Source organism: Tachypleus tridentatus, chromosome 6, assembly GCF_004210375.1.
Source record: "Tachypleus tridentatus isolate NWPU-2018 chromosome 6, ASM421037v1, whole genome shotgun sequence".
Lineage (NCBI taxonomy): Eukaryota > Metazoa > Arthropoda > Merostomata > Xiphosura > Limulidae > Tachypleus > Tachypleus tridentatus.
Window position 1 is genome coordinate 9,550,717 of NC_134830.1, and position 23,942 is coordinate 9,574,658.

At 33.1% G+C, this 23,942-nt stretch overlaps 1 protein-coding gene across 2 annotated transcripts in view; it reads right to left on the reverse strand.

The window, feature by feature from the left end:
- The window catches only part of LOC143251914 (exosome complex component 10-like), a 46,307-nt gene that overhangs the window by 19,831 nt on the left and 2,534 nt on the right, over nucleotides 1-23,942 (reverse strand). For both annotated transcript variants that reach the window (XM_076503276.1, XM_076503277.1), the window contains exons 4-6: nucleotides 21,999-22,147; nucleotides 11,230-11,280; nucleotides 6,196-6,307 (exon numbers count right to left, since the gene is read on the reverse strand). In XM_076503276.1, coding sequence (XP_076359391.1) covers nucleotides 6,196-6,307; nucleotides 11,230-11,280; nucleotides 21,999-22,147 — 312 coding nt within the window. The remainder of the gene's footprint in view (nucleotides 1-6,195; nucleotides 6,308-11,229; nucleotides 11,281-21,998; nucleotides 22,148-23,942) is intronic.

The window sequence follows — 23,942 nt, forward strand, 5'->3', positions numbered from 1 at the left end:
TTCCAGCCAGTATAGCTCTTTGCTATACTAGAGTCCCAAGCCTGTTTGTCAGTAGAGATGTACTAGGGGTAGGCCATACCAACTAGTATATCATGTCCACAGTAGGTTGAGGGCTCCATACCAAGACATGCTCAAGGACTTGTGTTAGCTGGTCCAACTTGAATCCAAAACCAACTGTCTGAGAACTGACATCCATATCATGGTAAGATGAGGGATCTCAACTGGAGGAGAGAAATTCATTCTGGTAGATCTTACTTCATTCACACTAGGGTATATCACCTACCTTATGATTTTCCGAAGTGTCTGGGTTTCTTCTGCTTCTAGTGTAAACTTGTTCCATGTTTTAAGTAATAATAATAAAAAAAAGTAACTGCAGATTTTGTGAAAGTTTTGACATCATCTACATGGCACACTAAGAAACTGAATGTTTTGACATCATCTACGTGGCACACTAAGAAACTGAATGTTTTGACATCATCTACGTGGCACACTAAGAAACTGAATGTTTGACATCATCTACGTGGCACGCTAAGAAACTGAATGTTTTGACATCATCTACGTGGCACGCTAAGAAACTGAATGTTTTGACATCATCTACGTGGCACACTAAGAAACTGAATGTTTTGACATCATCTACGTGGCACACTAAGAAACTGAATGTTTTGACATCATCTACGTGGCACGCTAAGAAACTGAATGTTTTGACATCATCTACGTGGCACGCTAAGAAACTGAATGTTTTGACATCATCTACGTGGCACGCTAAGAAACTGAATGTTTTGACATCATCTATGTGGCACGCTAAGAAACTGAATGTTTTGACATCATCTACGTGGCACACTAAGAAACTGAATGTTTTGAATTGTGAAAATTATGTGCATCATATAAAATAATACCCAAAACTGAAAGAACTGAAACTCTTACATGAAGTATATTATTCAAAATAAAGAGGTAAATTAACAATAACATTTTTGAAACTAAGTGAATCATTATAAATCGCTTTTTAATGAAATAAAACTTAATATCTGCCTGCACAGACATGGCTTTTACTTTCAGTTATGTTCAACCACTTGGAGCACAATGTTCTTAACTCTTGGCTGACACTAAAAAATCTGAGCTGTATTTCACTTCCCATTCAGCACAACTGTTGATGATGAGAGCCTGAAGGTTGGTTTCTGATGCTTGATATGGCAAAAATTGGGACAAATCTTCAATATTTTCTATTAAAAACACATGGTTGAGGTGTAGGACATGAAATGTGTACCAGGTGTCAGGCCCAACCAAATCGGCAAGGGTTGTTGACAGTGTGATAGGATTTTGAAACTTGGGCATGCAAGATCCTATTCTAAAGCACGCTTTTGATATAAGTTATTCCATTTCTACCTTAAGTGCCTAAAGGCTACTGGCAAGAGCATGTTGTATTTCTAATTGGAACTTTGTTGGTGAAGAGTGCAAGAGATACTATCTCTGCCATCAGTACCACAAATTCTTTAGAGATATCAGGAATTGCTCTTCTGTTCTCCTTGAAACCACTAGGTTCACAGCCTCATACATCAGCAGGTAGTAGTACAGCTTCAAATCATGTCAAGAAGCATCAGCAGCAAAACTGCAGGTCATCCACCTGGGGCTGTAGATATGGTGGCAAAGTTATAAAATTCCTGGTCTTTGAGATTTGGTCTCTAGTGGTGATTGTGCCATGATACATTTGTTGAAGTTGCTACTCAAACATGCAGGTTTCAAGAAAATATAGTGGCTTTGCTCTCTATCCAGCCTCATAAAGTGCACCTGGTTGTTTGAATGCAAGTGTTTGTCCATCAATTTCTTGTCCTAGAACATTGTACATAGCTCACTAAACTCCTAATAATTATTTCTTTGTAGTTTGAATTCAGTCTGAATGACTTTGAAAATGTGGTTCTGATATCTTCAACCAAACTGCATAAATCTCTGCTAAATGTAGCTGGGTTGAATAGTGAAAGTGGCTAATCACTACCATGTGGTAGCAGTTCAAAGTTCTTGCAAAACCAAAAAAAGAGTCTAGCTTCTGGTAATTTGGAAACTTCAATTTGTATGCCATTGAACAAGGGAGGATAAATTCACCAAAATAATCTTGACAGCATATGCATGAGAGTGCCAAGCTAATGTACTTTTGGATTATCATGTGATGCAGTAACATGAACAATATTAGATGCTACTGTATCAAATGGAAAGTTGACAATACAGTTTGTGCAGTGCCATAAATTCAGCAGTTCAGTAATGAATTTATCAGATATTCAATCTGAGCTAAGTTGGTACAATGTAACACCAAGAGACTTTATTTCATGTATATTTCTAACCATAATGGTAAGATGCTTTTCAGTTACACCTTGGTTAGACAGTGAAGATAGGAGTTTTAAATTCTAGTGCAGAGTGGAAAACTTTGAAGGAATCCACTGTTCTTTGCAAAATATTGTTGTGCTGTGTCTAACCTAAAGCTGTGATCCATCATCAACTGTTGCATATGATTTTGAAAAGGATCACTGCTTGTCTCTTCTATCAGAGCTTCTGTGAAGAAGATCTATTGGGTTGGAATCATTTTCATGCATGTGAAACAAGTTTAGGTCTATGCAAAGTATCATGTAACATGAAGGCTGTTGTCCCAGTATGAATACTTCAGCAGTAAGTTCTTGGAGTTGGTTGGTGGTGCTGCAGAAGCACTCTAACTCCACATGCTGTTCTTATGATTTAAAACAATTTGGGATTAACAGCATAATAAATTTGACCAACTCATGATTTTACAGTGTCATAATGAGTCACGTATCTGAAATTAATAAAAGATCTAAATTACCTTTGGTTACAGAGGTTTTAAACAGCATGGATGAGAAATTTTTGAATCAATAACTTCAAAACTGTGCATCTGAATATAATTTTTGTTTCCAACAACTTCCTGAAAACATGTCCAGGAACTATCTTTGCTATTAAGATCAAAACAAAATTATTTTGCAATTCTATTATATCCCACTGTATCTTACTCATCAATGTTTCTGAAATTTAATTTATAAAAATAATAGAAATTAACAGCAAATGTCAAAAAAGGAACAGTAGCTAATGCATGAGCATTTATCATAAACACATATGTCTGCATAATGAAAATCATAAAAGTGATAAAGCTGCAAAGTTTCATAATTTTTTTCAAAAATTTCTATTTTATGTTTCATTTGGATAACTTAGTGGGTTTTTTGCTCTTACTTAATACGCACAGCTATGTTGCTCAGATATGATGGCTTCTCATCAAGTCTGTACACTTTATTAGCCTTCACAGATACGAAGCCCACATAGCTACTATCCATTGTTGCTGTGTATTAAATTAACAAATTAACTAATTCATAGCATATGAATTTATACATTACTTGACAATAAAGAAACAAAATACAGCAATAATATTTTGTTATACTTTGTGCCACGTGTTCCACATGGAGTTCTTTTCTTTTGTCATAATAAGTAAACTTTCTGGGTCTATTTCATTTTCCATTAAAATTATTCCATTTAACATTTGCAATTCCTCACTTCTGTCTTTAATATAAGGTTCTATAATATCAAGACATGATAAAATTAGACAAATCTGATGATCATAAAACTAAAACTCTTACACACTACTCTTCAGTATATGTTGAAATCCATTGTCCAGAACAGTGCAGAAAATAAGAAATGCATGCAGCATGAACACATTAACTGATATATTGCTATACTGTTTATAATAACACTAAGTTTTAGAGATATAACTGTATTTTGCTATAGTGTTTATAATAACACTAAGTTTTAGAGATATAACTGTATTTTGCTATATTGTTTGTAATAACACTATGTTTTAGAGAAAAAACTGATATTTTGCTATACTGTTTATAATAACACTATGTTTTAGAGATATAACTAATATATTGCTATACTATTTATAATAACACTAAATTTTAGATATAACTGATATTTTGCTATACTGTTTATAATAACACTAAGTTTTAGAGATATAACTGATATTTTGCTATACTGTTTATAATAACACTAAGTTTTAGATATAACAGTATTTTGCTATATTGTTTATAATAACACTATGTTTTAGAGATATAACTGTATTTTGCTATATTGTTTATAATAACACTATGTTTTAGAGACGTAACTGATATTTTGTTATACTGTTTATAATAACACTAAGTTTTAGAGACATAACTGATATTTTGCTATACTGTTTATAATAACACTATGTTTTAGAGAGATAACTAATATATTGCTATACTATTTATAATAACACTAAATTTTAGATATAACTGATATTTTGCTATACTGTTTATAATAACACTAAGTTTTAGAGATATAACTGATATTTTGCTATACTGTTTATAATAACACTAAGTTTTAGAGATATAACTGATATTTTGCTATACTGTTTATAATAACACTAAGTTTTAGATATAACAGTATTTTGCTATACTGTTTATAATAACACTAAGTTTTAGAAACATAACTGATATTTTGCTATACTGTTTATAATAACACTAAGTTTTAGAGATATAACTGATATTTTGCTATACTGTTTATAATAACACTAAGTTTTAGAGACATAACTGATATTTTGCTATACTGTTTATAATAACACTAAGTTTTAGAGATATAACTGATATTTTGCTATACTGTTTATAATAACACTAAGTTTTAGAGATGTAACTGATATTTTGCTATACTGTTTATAATAACACTATGTTTTAGAGATATAACTGTATTTTGCTATATTGTTTATAATAACACTATGTTTTAGAGACGTAACTGATATTTTGCTATACTGTTTATAATAACACTAAGTTTTAGAGATATAACTGATATTTTGCTATACTGTTTATAATAACACTATGTTTTAGAGATATAACTGTATTTTATCTTCAATAAATCTAAATTACCCATTTCTTTCCTTTTTTCCTAGAACAACTTCAATTTGTAACACGACACTACATTTGTTTTTCCTAAGTAACAGTTTACATCTATTTATAATTAAGTTTTATTCCCCATTTAACAATGTCTAATTACTATCCACACCATTAGAAGTTGTAAATCACTCAGAGCACACACATTACATTATCCCTCAGCTACTATAAGCTGCTAATGTGCATGCATGGTGAAATATTTTTATTATATTACTATTTATTTTATCTAATCTAAACGAACTTTAAGAAATCCTTATTTGTACATTTTAGTTACTTTTATAATAAAGAATAAACATGAAATAAATTATTAACCCAATCATCTCTTTTTCCTACTGTTGATTGTCAAGGACACTTAAGTCTATTTTTTTGTACTGATGGCAGTAATACATTACAAAATATACTTAAATAATGCACCAAAGAACACAGATTAATAACAAAAAAAAAACACAACAGATAATCCCTCGTTACTCTAAAACTTTTTCTGGCTTTCTAACTATACAAAAGAGCTGTTACAATTAATCTAAACTACTTATCTTTTCCATGGGAATGAAGTTACTACTAATAGCAAAACTGACAACTTTCCACTTAGAAAACAACATAATATAGTGCATTATTTTATAAATGAAAACGACTTTCTACTTTTTATAGACAATATGAAATTAAACACAAGAGATAACTATTAACACATCCTGAAACACAGGATGTGATAGGTAGGTACAGCAAGGAGGGTCTGGTTTTCTATGTGATAGCTTTCTCGCCAAATAAAGTTGAAGGATATAAAAATTATGGTGTCTGAGTAAGAATGATTTTATGGTGAATAGGGTTACTTCAGGCTTACTGGAGGGGTAATGGATAAAATAAAAAGAAGAAGATGTCTACAGAAAATATGTCACATGTCAAATTAGGGGGAAATTCTATTTTTTTTTCAAATATTGTCTTACAAAATGAAAACCTCTATACTATTAAAATATAGATTACTAGCAATGATTTTATGCTATACTGATTGGTATAACATAAAAAGTAGATAAAATAAATTCTGATTGTAAGTCACTAAAACCTCCTGGTATGCAAAGTACGGGATGTTCATCATGATAAGGTTAAAAGTTTTTATCTTACAAAAAAACTCCTCAGGTTTAGATGTAAATTATCAGAAAATAACAACAAAAAAATAACCTTTAATGTTTAGGTACGTTTATTTCTAGTGACTATTGTAAATTCTACTTCATAAGATATATCAACAACTTACCTTCACCACTGGTTGATCTCTTGCTTTCATAATGATCATGTGAAGTTCATTTAGATGTTGTCGCACCATAGGAGGAATAGGATTACAGCAAGCAAGAATACCTTGTTGTTCTCTGTAAACAGATAACTTTCCTATCAAGAATACCTTGTTGTTCTCTGTAAACAGATAACTTTCCTATCAAGAATGCCTTGTTGTTCTGTAAACAGATAACTTTCCTATCAAGAATACCTTGTTGTTCTCTGTTGTTCTCTGTAAACAGATAACTTTCCTATCAAGAATACCTTGTTGTTCTCTGCAAACAGATAATTTTCCTACCTGACATGCTGATTAGAAACTTAAAAACAAATTAATACAGTAAAATGACAACATAACTATTCTTTGACATTGGCTTTGCCTGTCTAAGCATTAGTCTTGCATGCATTAGTTTTTTACACCTACATATAAAAGCCATTGGCAATATGTAACTTGCAAATTTCTCCATCCTCATTGGTTCATAATTAAGGATATTGCAGTGTTATAACTTTACTCTCAATACTTAATTATATTAATTTAATTCAATCTTATTCTGAAGTAATATTCCTGTACTGAAAACGAATTCCCAGTGTGTACTTACTTTCACTCACATAAACAGCTACTCTCATTTTGTGCTGTCATCTACATGTAAAATTGTTTTTTGCAGGCCACAAGCCTTGAGCTTCCACACCTTACAATAAACTGGTTCAAATGCATCTTGCACGCAGATAATCATGCACCACACTCTCCTGACACATGCAACTCCCTCTGTTTGATTCTACAAAACTACAACTTTTGGCAAAAAAAATGTTGGAACTACATTTTAAGTAAAGGAAAACCATTACTTCTGATACGGTACATTACATCCACTCATATAAATAGCCAGAATCCACACTGAATAGGAGGTGGGGACCAATGCAAGTGAATGAAAGAATCTTCTTTCAATAGCATTCAAAGAACACCTAAAAATAAAGAGATCCTCATATAAGAGGATCATATACTGGAGACCACTTCTGTACCAGGTGTAACATTAATCCAATGTGGAAAGATGCAATGCAGACATAGATGGAAAACGAAAAGAGCAACCAAATGGAAGAGAACAATGGTTGGAGAGGGATCTGTCCCTATCCAATATATCAGAATCTCATTCTCATAGACTGTATTATCATGGGTTAGGGTAAAAAAGATGTGCCCCTAAGAGTAGAGTGATTAGGACACAATAGATTGTACATAGCAAATCAACTGTATACAAAACCCAAGCTGACAGAAACCAACATTCATGCAGGTGTAGAATGAGGATCATACAACTGGCAAGTGAACTACAATGTAAAACCTATCACTAGAAACTAACCTCCATGTGGGAACTGGAAGAAGGATCATGCTGGTGGCAAGTCAACTACATTCCAAAACCCAGCCAAATGGTAGGGGTAGGGAGGAGAATCATATCATTTTCACCTTAAAGTTTGGAAGACCAGAGGGTATCTTATACACCCTGGTATATGAACAAGGGCATATAATATTAATGTGAAAGTTTGATTGACTGATCCAGGAACCTGACATCAAGATGAATAGTACTGTAAAAATGTCTCTATCCTTCAAAACCAATGCAACAGGAACCATCCCTAGCACAACAACATCCTCAGTATAATAAAATCATTGAGGGATAACATAAAAGGATGAACCATATTTACCTGCAAGCACATCCATCATGACCCACAACATGGATGGAGGAACAAGAATACAAGTGAGTGAGGGACTAGAGACACTTGTAGTACACGAGGACTTATGTTGATTGGTTCAGATCTGAATCCAAGAGAAAGTTTCTAGGAACCAACATTCATGAGGGGGTAGAATGAGGAGTCCCAGTCAAAGGGGTGAACTGTAAATTTGATGGCTTACTCTACAGTTACAGATTGGAGGACATTTCATCATCCATACCATCAACCTATTCCAAGCTGAATGGTTTTATTGTTATATGTATATTGTATCATTATCACATTCAGGAGAAAGCCTCCATGGTCCACCACTCTAGCAGCTTGGAACTGGAAAAGTGTTATGGGAAGGCCTTACCACAAAAACCCATTTTGAAAAGCAGGCCATATCTCACTTATTCAAGCTAAGGTGTGGCAAGGACAGGCAACTATACCCTTTTGCTTTACCCACAAAGTTTAGGGGTGAGTATGGTCTGGAATGGACATATTAATGAAACAAATATATTGCAAGGGAAAAAAATCTACAAGCCATCTTTTGAAATACCCCATCCAGCAGTGACTAGTTTAAGTATACCTGGACAGACCCCCCACTATCCAAAGAATGGGATTCATAAAGAAAAAACAAAGGGATACACTCCTGGAAAAAGAAAAGGTATGTATTCAAAAATGCATCTTAGTCTCATTGAAGGGTGAATGACAATGACAGGTGGAAGACAATACCCTGATGAAGATGAAAGAGCCACATGATACAGATAATGAAATAAAAGTACAAGGTGTAGTCCCATGCTCAATGCAATAAGTACTTTCACCGTGCAACAAGGATGAGACCTGACACAGAGTAACAAGGAGGAATGAAATCAACCACAGAAGATGACAAATGGGATAAAAAAATAAATGTATAAGTTGGTCTTAATCATGTCTGAACTCATCAATGGTCAAGGCAAGCATACGAAGAATCATGGACAAAGACATGACAAGCTCTAAGGGTAATGTATGAAACTAGTACTCAACTCCATTGTGAACAAATTTAAGACCACACAAGAAGGGATGAAAAATAGGAATGGGGCATAAGATTACAAAACACTGACCATGAACTTCCCCAGTCCTGGAGAAAAAAAACCATGGTGTAGTAACATAAAAAAAAAACAAAAAAAACAGGGGGAAAGAAAAAAGCCATGAAGAAAATAAGGTAGATAGATAAATCACAGAACTTTGTAAGGATAATACACAACTAATGCTCAAATACAGGACTGGTAAATAAATTAAAAATAAAATGGACAAATGGAAGAAAAGAGCTGTCAATAAGTCCCAATAAGAGGAGGAATGGAAATGAATTTGATACAAGGGTTTTTTACTCCAGAAGATACCAAAAGTAAAGAAGCCATTTTTGTAGGGAAAAAAAAACCAAAAACAGCAAATACCTACAAGAAGGAAGAAAATATCCCACAAGCAATAAATAGAACAGATCAGAAATGAGGTGTATATTGGTTAATACTATTAGGGGTGGTGACAGGGGAAGACAAAGGCTTGAAAACTGGAGTAGGGAGAAATGAATAGAATTAACAGATATGCAAAGTGTAGAGAAGAAAGAAAACAAAAAACAATATGCCTGATGGTAAGCTAAGGCAATATCAACCAAAGTCCATGAAGGGCAAAGAATTCCAGGACCACGTCTCAAAAGAGAGACGAAAAAAAATCTCAATCTCAACTAAATAAAATGATTGGAATAGGAAGAAGAAAACATAAAAAGGGTTGAGGTAGGCCTAGCAGACTCTGTAGTAGATACTTGAAAAGGCTAATTCATAATGAGGTGGAGGAAAATTGTCAAAACAGGTGTTGTACACTATTGGTTACCTTCCTCATCAAACTGCTGAAAATTAGGGAGACCTCATATTCTGGAGTCCCTAAAAGCAGAATTAATTGTAAGAAGTAAAAAAATCAAATCAATTATAAAAAAGTCATTATATGGCAAAATTAAGTGTAGGTTGAAAAAAAACATAGATAGCATTTGTTGAAGAAAAAATATATATATAACCTAAATTTTGATTTACCAAAAAGATGAATGATAAATAAGCCAAAAATTACAAAGACAAAGTAAGCACAAACTAACACTGTAAGACTACATCACTAAATGTTAACTAAAAAATTCCTAACCTTACAACAGGTAGGTAGAAATCTTAAGTAAATGTATATTACAGGAATCAAATAACAACAAATGTTAATATCAAAATATTTAAAAAACTATAAAAGTATAACAGGTAATCTGTCCAAATTCAGCACACCAACATGTGTGGAACACCAAACTAAAGTTCTGATAATGGTCCTCTCATAATGTATTAAAGTTGACAATTCCTTCACTGAATACTGGCATCTGAAGCCTACATAACTGTGCTCAAAATGAAAACATTTTCAAAGTGGAAATAAAACTTTGGTGGTCCTTTCCCACAAAAAACAAGAACAAAAAAACTTGAAATGGCAAAGAGGGAAGTTGTCACTTAAAACAGGTAAAGTGAAGTAGGAAAAAAAGTAGATATCTCGACTTTGTATGAAATAAAAACAGATGAACGGCAAAAGAGCACAAAGAAAAACTATCTTTACAACAGCACCATCAAATGAAAAGTGATGGTTCTGTAGAATTGAATACAGGGAGTCATACGTGTCAAGTGAGTGTGTCACACTCTTATTAGAGGAGGGTTGTGTGATGACTTACATGTAAGAAGCATTTGGGCCTAGTAATGAAATAAATGATATGGTTTAAGTATTATTATTACACACACTTCTAATTCTTGAAAATTACTAATGGATTAAATATTGAATGTACAGTTTCAAAATACAATAAACCTAACATTAATTTCTTATAACAAGTATAATATAATCATGCTTTGCTCGCTTGTAGAAAGTGTTCACATCACAATGAAATTATATTTCAGTAAGATAGTTTGTGGTTCAATATAAGTATAACCAAGAATAATAATGTCTTCAAGTCTTTGCAACTACGTCTCACTTTAGACTCTATCACATAAAAAACCTAAAGAAAACTATTAAAAGGATCTTGTATTATTTCTATACAAGTTAGTTAAAAAATAACATTTTAAAAGTAAATAAGTATTTTTGAAACTACATTTCATATTCATATGGAAAATTAAATCTTCCTAAATTCTCATTATCTCATTTTGTTTCTATATTTTCATAGACAATTGGGTCATTATCTATATTTTCATAGACAATAGGGTCATTAACTAAAATACAATTCATACCATGCCAATACCTACTTTGTTAAAATGTTAAAATTACAAGACTATATACATACCTTGGTAGTACTTCTGCAATTTGAAGTAGCATATGGTTAGGAAGGACATAACTAGGGGTAAAAAATGAAATCATTACTATTCACTCAAAAGTGTTAACAAAAATGTAGATTGGAATATTATAGTTAATTTTAAAAAAACGTTTTAACTATTTCACATTGCCTAGCTTGATGACCTATAATATCACCTGAGAAAGCAATGTGTAAACAGTTAAATAAATTTAAAAATAATTTGACTAGAAGATTACAGGTTATAATTACTTCAATATATCAGTCAATTTATTTTAGAACCACTGACGACTATGATTATGCCAGATTCATACGTTAAAGTTTTTTCTCTGATAAGTTTCACATATTTTTACAATAACATAAAATGATTAAAATACAGAACAGCTTTTCTTAAGACTTATACTGAAAAAAACTACCAGATATAAAGGCCTAATTAAAATTAATTACTTCAAAAGTTTTACGTGGAAGGAGAAAGTCACTGAACACAGTTATACTTTTCCTGTATTGAAAATGTATTCTCAATACATACTTACCTCTGCTCCCTTCTCATACCACAAGCTTTCTACTAGCCTTGTATTGGAATTGCAAGATTCCAGCATTTTCTCTCATGCAAATTATCATGCATCACCTCTTCACCAATAGGAGCATCATATGTTCGTGTGATGTATGTGATGCACTCTATACTCTTCTACCAAACTATCATTTTGTAGTTCGATAGAAGATGTCAGTACCTGAGAAACAAGGGTATGAAGTGTAAGCTGAGGCAAGTACCTACCAACATTTTTTCAGTACAGAAATATTATAACTTCCAATACAATACTTACCCCTTCTTACAAGAATAGCTAGAACCAAAAATTGAGAAGATGGAGGGACCAGTGTGAGAGAATTACAGAAGTACCTATGAAAGTGTCCATAAGCTACCCCTGAAAATGAGAGATTCAGATCAGAAGAGGGGAATTGCACCACAATGCCAGCAATGTGTGAAATGTGTAAGATTTAAGGGCAGAAAATAAAAGAAGCACATCCAAGTGGAAGAGAATGTGGTAGGAAAGAAATCATAACCAGAGAAGGATAATGTAGCTCTATCCCACAATGAGTGGGCAAACAAAGATGTATCCATGGGTGTAGTGGCTAGGGTGTGGCAGACCATACTCAGCAAATCAGCTACATCCAAAACCTCTTCATTGGATACTAGCATCCAGAGGATTGAGAACTACTCTGAAACCCAAATATGACACAAGGATTAGCTCTAAGGTGTTGATCCAAGAACTTGACATTTGGCTTCTCATCTGGACGTTCATCTCATGCAACTATCTCCTCCAACCATGAAACAGGCCAGGATGATCCAAATGGCAATAACATCCCTTCAAAAGAGATGGCAAAAGACAGAATTAGAGCAATCCCATGTACCACTGCTATGACTCACAACACAGACAGAGAAAAGCGAGTGATGAAATTAGACAACCCAAAATCTGTGTGAGGACGTATGTTGATTGGTCAAAACCCGTTACAGGGTACCAATATCCAAGTGAGGGCATGATGAGAGCTCCCAATAAAAGAGGTGAACTGCATTCTGACACTGCACTCCATTGTATAGATTATCACAAACTGGAGGGTATTATGTCATCCACACCTGCAGAACACCACCACCTTACTTTTTAACTGAATGTCTATTGTGTGGAACTCCATGCAAGCAACTTGGAACTAGAAAGTGACAAGGACTCTCATACTCCATTTGAAGAAAAGAGTCCAGAGGAACATCATCACTGGAGTCAGTGTAATGGGTGAACATGAAACCCTATTTCGAAAAGCATACCATACCAAGGAATGGCAGAGATGGGCAGCAATCCCTGTTCTGTTTTATCCCATGCAGTCAACTGGTGGTAGTCCAAGAGGGGCATATTTATGAAGAAAAATATCATGAGGTTATTTAGCTTCAAATGACTATGTTGAATACCTCATCTCTATGCTAAGTGTGCAATGCCTGGGAAGATAAAGCATAATTCAACATGGCTGTACAATTTGGATTTAGAATTAAAAAATACCTGATAAAATGCAGGTAAAGGCCCTGAAAGAAAGTATGAATAAAAACATACCAGTTAGAGTAACACTGAAGTCTTAATAATGACCAAATGTGGTAGGTGAAACAGAAGAAAAGTAAACTGCAATATAATGGAGATAGTGAGAGATGAATTTATCTGGAATGGTCCATACGTCGTATTGCAGAATCTCATTCACTGGTCAACAAAAATGAAAAACATGGAAAAGATGAGGTGTTAGATATGATGGGAAAACAACTGGAACAAATCAAGGAGGAAGAAGGTAGGGATAAACAGACCAATGTAACCAAAAGGCAGACCCATTTGGTAAGGGGAAGGAAATGAAAGATCATGAAGAGAGGAGGAATGCCAGGGGATAAAGAGTTGGGAGCATGTATCCCAGAAGGTAGCAGCACAGGCTATACAAGAATGAAAAGCCCTTACTGGACAGAGAAACCTACCCAAATCTGATTGAGGGTAAAGATTGGAATAGGAGAACAGAAGAAACAATGCTCCCCGCTAGTACAGCGGTAAGTCTACAGATTTACAATGCTTCAAACAGGGGTTCGATTCTCCTCGGTGGGCTCAGCAGATAGCCTGATATAGTTTTGCTATAAGAAAACACAAACACACACAGATGTGTGACTCACAGAGACACCTGTTATCACTTCAGTTAATCTTTAAGCCCCTTGCTAGTACAACGGTACGTCTCCAGATTTACACCACTAACAACAAGGGTTTGATTCCCCTCGGTAGGCTCAGAAGATAGCCTGATGTGGCTTTACTATGAGAAAACACACACAGAAGAAACAACCCTCTCAAGCTGCCAAGAAATAAAAAATATAGGTACAGTAATAAAGGATATATAAAATGTCAATAACAAACAAATATGACCTTTGATGTCCAAAGGCTAAGAGAAAAAGGGATTATGTTTTAAGGAAAAAATGAACTATGAAACAGGAGGAAAGTAATTCAGACAGATGTAAAGTAAAGGAATATTGAACTACATCAATGTTCCATTCCAGAAGGGTAAGGTGCTTGGTAAGGTGATATATCTGGAAGGAATGCACAAGCATGGTTAGAACAAAGTGAAGTAGAAAACTTATCAGAAAAATGAAAGGTATGCGACAAAGGTTGCAGCAATGAGTCTAAAAACCCAGAATAAAATTTCTGCCACACAACCCATGGTAGGCTTGTCAGCAAGAAACATCATGGTAGTAGACTAACTGTAGAATATTTTCCATTCACACTGATACACCTCCATGGAAGGTGGAACCAGATGATAAGTAACTTGATGTGTGAAACCAGACTTTTTCACCAAGGATTGGATAAAGACATGCAGACATAGAAGTTGAAGGTTGTGATGTAGGACTTGTGATTGAGGATGACAAAGAAGGGAAAACTGGACAAGAGGCAAAGAAAAGAGGAGCAGTCACACCTTGGAACCCAGGGCTGATCTGGACAATGAGGATAAATCCAGAGGGTTTGCAAGAAGTGAACAAGAGAAATCACCTGATCAAGTAATCAGATGGTCAGGTACACAAAGGTACTTGCATAACCAATTCAAGCTGAAGGCACTAACTGCTAGAGCATGAGGATTAGATACAGGTGACCAAAAGAGGCAACTAGGTAAGGAGGTCCGTAGCAAGGCATACATGTGGGAATAACCCTATTGATGGCAAGACACTTGAAAACAAGGAGATCTAATGCCAACTCCACAAGATATAGCATGTCAGGCCATGAGAAACATTCAACAATCAGGCTAAAAACACCTGGCACATGACATGCAGTAAGGTGAATGTGATGTGTGCAGCTTCAGTATACAAGGTCTAACATCTAGATACACAGATCTCTGGACTGGGTGCTCCCTTTTTGGGTGATAAGTGCTATCATCATAAAATTGTCCTAAAGAACTATCCCTAGACAATATCTGGTGAGAAGGAAATGATTAACACCTGACATATGAACAGATTTGAGAATAGTGATATTTAAAGTGGTTTCATCTGCAGGCCACCAGCCTGAAGCTTTCTGATAATTGACCGATATTCCCCATCCTTTAAGGAATGTGTCCATGAAAAGATTTATATTTGGGGAAAGAAGAGGCACACCTGCTGATATAGGGCTTTGTTCACCCACCAATATAGATTGTCTCTCAGGGAAGAAGGAAGGGGGGGTGGGTGAAAAGAAGATCTATATCATAGTTTCATCATTGGTGAAGTGCCTACTAAAGAGAATTCATATGGAAATGAAAGAGAGGGACCACTGATGCCATAAAAAAAAACATTCCCAACAGCAACATCACCTTATAAACAGTAAGTGACTGAACTGAGAGGATGTGGTGAACCAAAAGTTGTGAAGGAAAAGGCAGTGCTCACCTCACAGTTGTGTCAAAAAAGTCCACCAAATGAACAAGATACTGAGCTGGTCTGATGAAGAACTTTTTCGATTTGACTAACCAGTGCACCTGAGCTGTCACAGAAGTAGCTGGCAAGTACAAGTGGATAACTGCTGTTCGGAATAAGCAAAATAATGAAATTCCAATCCCAAAGCATGGATATGACATGCAAAAGCCTGAAAAATTAAACAAAATACATGAGATACAAAGGCATGTATGAAGTAAAGGGCCTAAAATTGTTAAACTATCGTGAAGTGAACAAACTGAAAATAAGGAGATATTGGTATATGTAGATATCAAGGTGAGAAAATACTCCATGACAAACTTGGATAGTGATATGAAATGGTTGAAGCAAAATAAATTAATTAAAGGCTGTTAATCTTCAGTTTTTACAGAACAAAAGCAGGAATAGAAACCTCATAAACTTTGGGGAACAGATATGACTGTACATTGCAACAGCAATTTCTGAATCACTTCTGACAGATGCTGGTTAGTCACGAGATCTCAGGGATGAGGGAAAAACACAAAAAGAAGAAAATGGTAATTGGAGACACGAGATTCTGGTAAACAAATGGATGGAATATTGCTGGAACAATGTCAGCTGAGGCTTAATAAATATAATATTTAGAACTATATCAAATCCTCAGAAATAGAGCCATATGTATTCCCTAAGAAAAGTCGAGGGTAAACACACCCAAGCTTACACAGCATAACAACTTATAAGGTCCCAGCACCAAAGAAGTAATGTATTTAATGCTAGAGCCTAAGATGATATACTGGCTAAAGTGGAAGAGAGAGAGACAAGGGTAACTCCAGAAACTCCCAAATGAGTTCTGTGGAGAGCCTCAGTTAGGAGGTGTATGGAAATAGAATACCATGAAATGTTGGTAAAGGTAAAAAATAAGCAAAGATATTCGGCATGCATAAAATATGCCTACCTATTTGGGTGGAGGGAGCAGAAGGTTTATGGCATGAGTAGAAAAACAGTTTGCTTACACAGGGCAGCAACAAATGAGTAATAGCTAATCTTGTGAGAAGAGGTAAGTACTGTATAAGAAATGAAACTTTTCTTTGTTCCCCAACCCTAAACAGGTAACATAAACCTATTAACTGCTGATTTAAAAATGGATAAATAGCTCTATAATAGGAAAGAGTAAAAGAATCAGATGACTTGAAGGGCACAACATGCTAATTTTCTCGTGCAACTGAGAGGTCAATGGACCAGTAAAAACTTGATCATCAGAAGAGGAAAGACAAACCAAAAGCTGGGAATATGTTTATGTAAGAAGGAAGGATGAGATAAATAAGAAATAGGTGACAGGGATAAAAAAATCACAAACCTGAGATACAAAATCCAGAAGGACTGAATTAAATTAGGCCTAGGAGACTTCTCAGGTTGGGAACTGTAATGACTGACAAACTCTGGAGGTGGAGAAAGATGATCAAACTTCTTGTCAACCAGCAAAGTTTTCATAAGAGCCTTGGCAATATTTGGGAATAAAGGTTGACCACATCTAATGTTCAATCTTCTAATGTATAATGGCACATAGAGTCATTGTCAGGTCAAGTGCACCTGAGGCCCTAAAAAAATGCAAGTTGCAGGTGTAACCCCAGTATGAAGGTGAACTTCAAACTTCACGACACAAAAAGATTTCACAAAAGTCAAGTGCAGAAATAAAGTGATAAATACAAATATAAATATTTGATTGAATAAATCAAGGCAAAAATTAAACCCCTTGTGAGGAAAACAAAGTTGAACACACAGCAATAAACAAACAAAAGAGCATCATCAAACTCAAATACTGATAAACGAAAAGTGACGGTTAGGTAGATGAAGAATGTAGAGAAAGTCACAAGCTCTGATCAGTGAAGAGGTGATGCAGGATGATTTACATAAAAGATATGTTGGCATCTTGCAATTCCAACAAGAGGAGCAGAAGGCTTGTGGCACGTGTAAAGAAAAAGTTTTCAACCAGAGAGCAGAAATGAACAAGAATAGCTAATCTTGTGAGAAGAGGTAAGTACTGTACAAGAATTTTGTTTTGTAATATAGCTTGCACTCATTCATCAGTCTCGTGTTTAGTGTAATTTGTAACAGGTCTACACAAAGAACAAACTTATAAATATACACAGATAAAATGAATTTTTTTTAATTACATAGGAAATTAAACACATTATTCAATGAAAAAACGACTTTTTCTAGTATCACACATAAAATAGAAAAGTAGGTATGTTGAAAAAGATTTTACAAATTTTTAGCGTACATGAGCATTCTAACAGGAAAACAATACATAAGGAAACATTGATTTTTAAAACTGCAAATATAAAAAGAACAGTGAGCATGCTTATATTAATCCAAATGTTCACCAAAACTGCTATCAAATCTTAAAGTATTGTATCTATTAATTTTATAACTCACATTGTCACTAATTTGAGACCTCTCATTTTTTTTTATTAAAACGAAAAGAGAGTATATTAGATGTAACTCACATATTTAGTTATTATTTAACAAACTGTCATTACATCTAACTACCTAATATTTCATTGTCAATAAATATTGTTTTATCATTTCTCCTTGATCCCACAGAACATATGTTTTAATATACGTTGAGCAACAGCTGATTTAATATATTCCTGATAACCAAGCATGTTTGGAGTTCCATTTCACATACAGTCAAAGAATGTTTAGTTTGTCAAACAAGTGATTTTTTACATGAACACAAAATTTCATAAAACCATGTTTCTTCAAGTTGGTTCCTTCATTAAAATGATCTCAACTCAATTACATTGTTTAAAAGGCACTCAGAAACTGTTTTCAGCATTAATCAAAACATTTGTTACTTCATCAGAAATATTAGAATAATAAGTAATAGCAAAACTTGTATATCTAGAATCAATCAATTTTGGTTTGTAATTGAATTTACTTCAATTCTAAAATAATAATTAATAATATGTAATTTAAAACCTCTGTTAATGCCAACTGATTTTAAATGATTTTTAAATATTTTGAATTACCTCATTATTTCAGCAGTCTAAGTATTCTATAGATTCTGGTTTTATACACACTTCTCTGTAAGGAACAGACTTAGTTTTGAATGCAAAAACAAACATTTTTACTTTTTTCTGTAAACTTCTTACCTGATCTTAACTGTGGATTATGTTTTCACCTAAAGAGGTAATTTTACTTCTCAACTTCATACATAAACTGTATATTAGCTTTTGATTATAAAAAATTAACTATAATTACTATTTCTTTTTGGTATTAAACTAAATATTTATCAACATAATGTGTATAAAAATCTTTTTATAGGAGTGTTAAAAATAATATATTTCTCATTATAATCCATAAGTACGTCATATAAAATTGAGGACTATGGCCTCCCCACACTCATGTTGTAGTTTCCAGCTAGAAAATTTCTCTCAGAATAATTGATCAGAATCTGTTAATTGGATACTCAAAAGAAACCCAAGTTCCAAAATCTATCTGTTCTCTAATAGTTTTAAGGACAAAAAGTTAAATCAGTGAAGATTTTCTAGAATAATCTTTATTTACAAATAACACAAACACAAATAAAACAGAAGCAACCAGCAAGAGAGAATAATAAAGTTAACCTTAAGAAGCTCCTTATTATTAATCTAATTTGTGCTTGTTCTCCCCATAAGTAAACTTCCACATTCAAAGTAAACCCAAAAGTTGAAACAAGAAATATTAGAAAATACTCTCTCTCTCTCTCACAACAGTAAATAATAATATTAGATGAAGTACAAAACAAGCCTTTGAAGAATGACAGTAAGTGGTAACATACCCTTTAACATAACTAATAAGCAAAGAATAATTGCTTCAAAAAACACACAACAATATATTCAACAACAATATTTTAAAACAAAAAATACCCTTAAATAAAGAAATGTAATTTGTCATATCAAAAACTCAGCATATTATTAAACAAGCTCTATAAAGTGATAAAAACTTAAACATTAGCATTACAATTAAAATTTAATTACCATTAAAACTTAGTAAGAGATCTCTTTCTATGCAACTAAAACACATGCCAAAAGAAACCTCCACAGAAGCACCTCATAAAATTAAAATAACATAATAGTGATAAAATACAACAATTCTTTCAATAGTTAACAGATTACAGAAAATGACCCCTTGACTTAAATAAAACAAAATACAATTTTAGAACTACATATTAAAATAAGCTTTTATGTAATTAAAAACGTTATTTGTACAAGTAACCTTTAGCAAAAGCAAAGTAAAACATAAACTACAGAAAATGACATATACAGACTGTAAACATGACAGAACGTATCTAGACAAAAATGTGTGCACATGCACCTGTGTGTGTTGTGAAACATTAGCAAGTTCTCTACAACTAGGCTAGTGCATGCAAGTAAACTAAAACTAAATTAAGGAACACAATGAAAAACACACAAAGTCGAAATTATATCCAAAAATAGGAATTGCTAAAACCTTAGCTCAACATTAAGAAGTTGAATCTTATAAACAGCTCTCCTGAAAAGTCGAGTCAAAAATCTCAAAACCTTCATGTCTACTAAACATTTGAAATAAGGAAATTCTCAGAAAGTACTACATTAAGAGGAAAGCCTGAATTTTAATATAAATGAACAAAAATGTCATACTATAAAAAAAGAGAGAGAGAGACAGTATCCATTTTCCCCATATTTTATCTAATATTACAGTCTTTCTTATACATCAACTAAATATATGGAAGTTGGATTAAAATTTGTTCTTATCAATTAAATACATTTACATGGAAAAAATTAATTGAACATGTTTTAAAAATTAGAGTAAAACTATTTAATAACTGTTTTAATAACTGTCTTTTTTGTGTGAATTCATTATTTAGTAATGTGCATTTAAATATTTTGAATTAAAAATATAAACTTAAAGAGCAACATATCTGATAAAAACAATTATGAAACTTTGTAATACAGTAATCTTTAATGTAAGTATCATATATTTTCACTTGATAATTGTCATCATTTTTCTTGAACAAAAAAAATACACAGTATGGAGAATTATTATCGTCATATATATGTAATATATATAGACACACATACACACATATCACATTAAAAAAGATGTTAATATCCAATACTACTATTAAACATTTTCTTTTAAATTCACTTTGTAAATGATACATTTATTTTATTATCTAAAAGTAATAATACTTTTTTAAACTTTTAAACAATTATAATGCTAACATATAGTTCACCTGTGACCCTCAGATTATGAGTCGAGTGCCTTATCCACCTGGCCCATGCTGGGCCAAGAAACAAGGGATATGCTCTTGAAAATTAAGTGATCATCATGATTTTATATATTTTTATTATTACTTGATTCATTAGTCCCATACTTAAATTCAACATAGATACTTATTACCTCATCTAGAACTCCTTATGTGGAACAGATTTTGTTTACAGCATTCAAAATAAAGCAAGCATGCAAAAACCAGTAAACCATCTATTCAGATAATGATTACTGAATGTAAGACTTTACAGCTTACCAACAAACTTAAATAACTAAATTTTTATAAGATTTCAGAGAACACAACATCAAGACGAAACTTCCATTCATAATTTTATTAACTTCAATATTGCATGTATCTCCTTATTGAAACTGAAAATTAATGAAAAATATCTGCCTGTATTTTTGTCTTACACTTTAATAACACAACTTAAGTAATTGGATATTCAGGACGTTCACACTAATAATGAAATGAGACAAAATATTTTGGTTCCGGTTATCTCCAAAATGCTGATACTTTTCCTTCCACACAAACAGAAGAAATATTTGTAACAGTAGTTTCAGACATTAGTTTCAACTATCATTCAAAGCAAATATGTCAATGTCACTTTCAGGTAAAATATCATAATGAGAAATAAATATACAAATGGTTTATGCAAACTTGGGGTGTTTGACTCGACAGAATATACCTCCATATTTTTTTTCAATGAATTTACTTTTAGGCCTACAAAACTGAAACATATTTGAAACATGCCACAATAAATTCCTTGTTATATAGTAAATGTTCATAGAAACATTTACTAGTTTTTTTTTCATACAGAATTAATCTGATGAAGATAGTCTAATTACATTTACATTAATTGTTTCCTAACACACTTTAAACACATTACTATGGACAAAATATTAGCTTCAAAAGTCTACATTACTGTTGGCTAAATGTAGTTAAATACAGATCATAACACTTATAAAATTAGATTTCAATCTTAAAGTCAATAATAATGTTTAAGAATGTCTAAGAATAAATACATTAAAGCAAGTTCATTTAAATACAAACCCAGTGCTTTCATCTTCTGTTCTGGATATCTTATCTCGCCATTCATACAGTTGTTTTAGTGCCCACAGCTGACAATTGTTGAAGGATTTCTTGTGTTTTTTTAAGAGGTCTAAATAGCTGTCATCTTGGAAAGGAGGTTTCTGGTATTTCTAACCATTACAGAAAACAAAAAAATAAAAATTCACTTATTAAACAGGTTCACAATAAAATATAAGTAATAAAAACTTGAAATACTGATGGGAGGCTTCAACAGTACGTCACACAAAACAGAAATAAAACAATAACTGCATAGGCTGCTTTGTGTTATGCCATTATACCATGCATTTCCTCCCTTTTTTTTCTAAATTTACATATTTTTTAAAAAATTCAGGAATTCATTTCATTCTAGCTGCATTTCTTCTCAAAGTTAATGAGTAAAACCAGTCATACAGATAATGTTACTGCTTTAGGTAAATCATTAATTTTTAAATAAGAGCTGTTACATTTAATGTGTATCATAACAGATGTTAATTAAGCTGGTTAATTTGAAGACATAAAGAAATCAAACCAATTAAGTAATTTATGAATTCAATGAAAAATGATATTTCAGTGTACAATGAGTACACACATTGTTTTATCTTTGTGGATAAATAAGTTTTCATTTTGTATTATCTGTTTATTTCTTAAAGTTTAGTCAGATAACTCAAATTTAGTATCATTTCAAAATTTATCCTGCTGATCGTTTTGTTACAAAGAAAACCAAACTAACACTACATTCTGGAGAAATCAGAATACTGCATTTATGACTAGATTTGTGTTTTGCTAGACATAACACAAAGTTATAGAAAAGGGAAGTTAACATTTTCTTACATTAAAATGTATTTCCAATAATACTTATCTCCTATTTGTCATTTACCACTTGTTTGTAGTATAGTTTTTCAAACTCTCACACTTATAGCTATTACTTGACTGTTTGTCCATCTAAACATTGCTTTTTCTTTGCTTGCTCCAGTCTTTTAAACCTCCCTTAATTGATTTTGGCATTATTTACATTGTGACACTCTCCACTCTATCCTGGCACTGTAAATAAACACCTCAATCAGAAAACGTTATCACTTTTTAGAGACTGAATCAATCCCAGGCTCAAACACTGGCTCTTAGTGGGGGTGGAAGAGTGATAGAGGGGTAAGTGTTACTAAAAATAAATTACTGATCTGAAAAAATGTTAACTTTCAAAACATACAAACTTCCTTCTCACACATGGCTAGAATCCATACTGATAACGTGCAGGGGCTGGTTAGAGCATTATCCATACAGAAAACATGTACAGATATTGGATGGGCCAATAGAAGATTGGTGCCCTGGTGGTGAAACATTCAGAACAGGTATATTCTTCATACAGAATTTAATTTGTAAGAGCCCAGAATAAAATGTTGTCTAGCATCTCTAAAGACATTAGTGCAGACGACAAAACATTCAAGACTCTCACTGAATGATGAAAATCTGATGTATCAGTGAGAAGGATTTATCACCTTCCCTATTTGACAATTTCTTGGGTAAAAAAGAACTGTTCTGTGGACAGACAGCTCAAGTAACTCCAATAAGTGATGCCTGTGTATTAGTAGCTAGGAAAAATAAACTTTCACGTAAAGGGGATATACTGCATATGATAAACAGTTCACAAACAGGTGCCGAGAAAGAATTTGTAATGTAACCTTAATATACTTGTTAGACAACTGAAACAGTCATTTGAGACCAAAAACCCAAAGTGACCTGAGGAATCCATGGAGTAGAGACTTGAGGTATATTTAGTCATGAAAACTGAATAGTAGTCAATATGGCTTCCTTAAACAAGGTGGTTGTGAAAGAGCCAGGTCACAAAAAGATTACCGTTGGCACTTTGAATTGAAGTGGGTTCGACCCTTTACAATACACCATTCCTGATGTGTGTAATTTCATTTCATA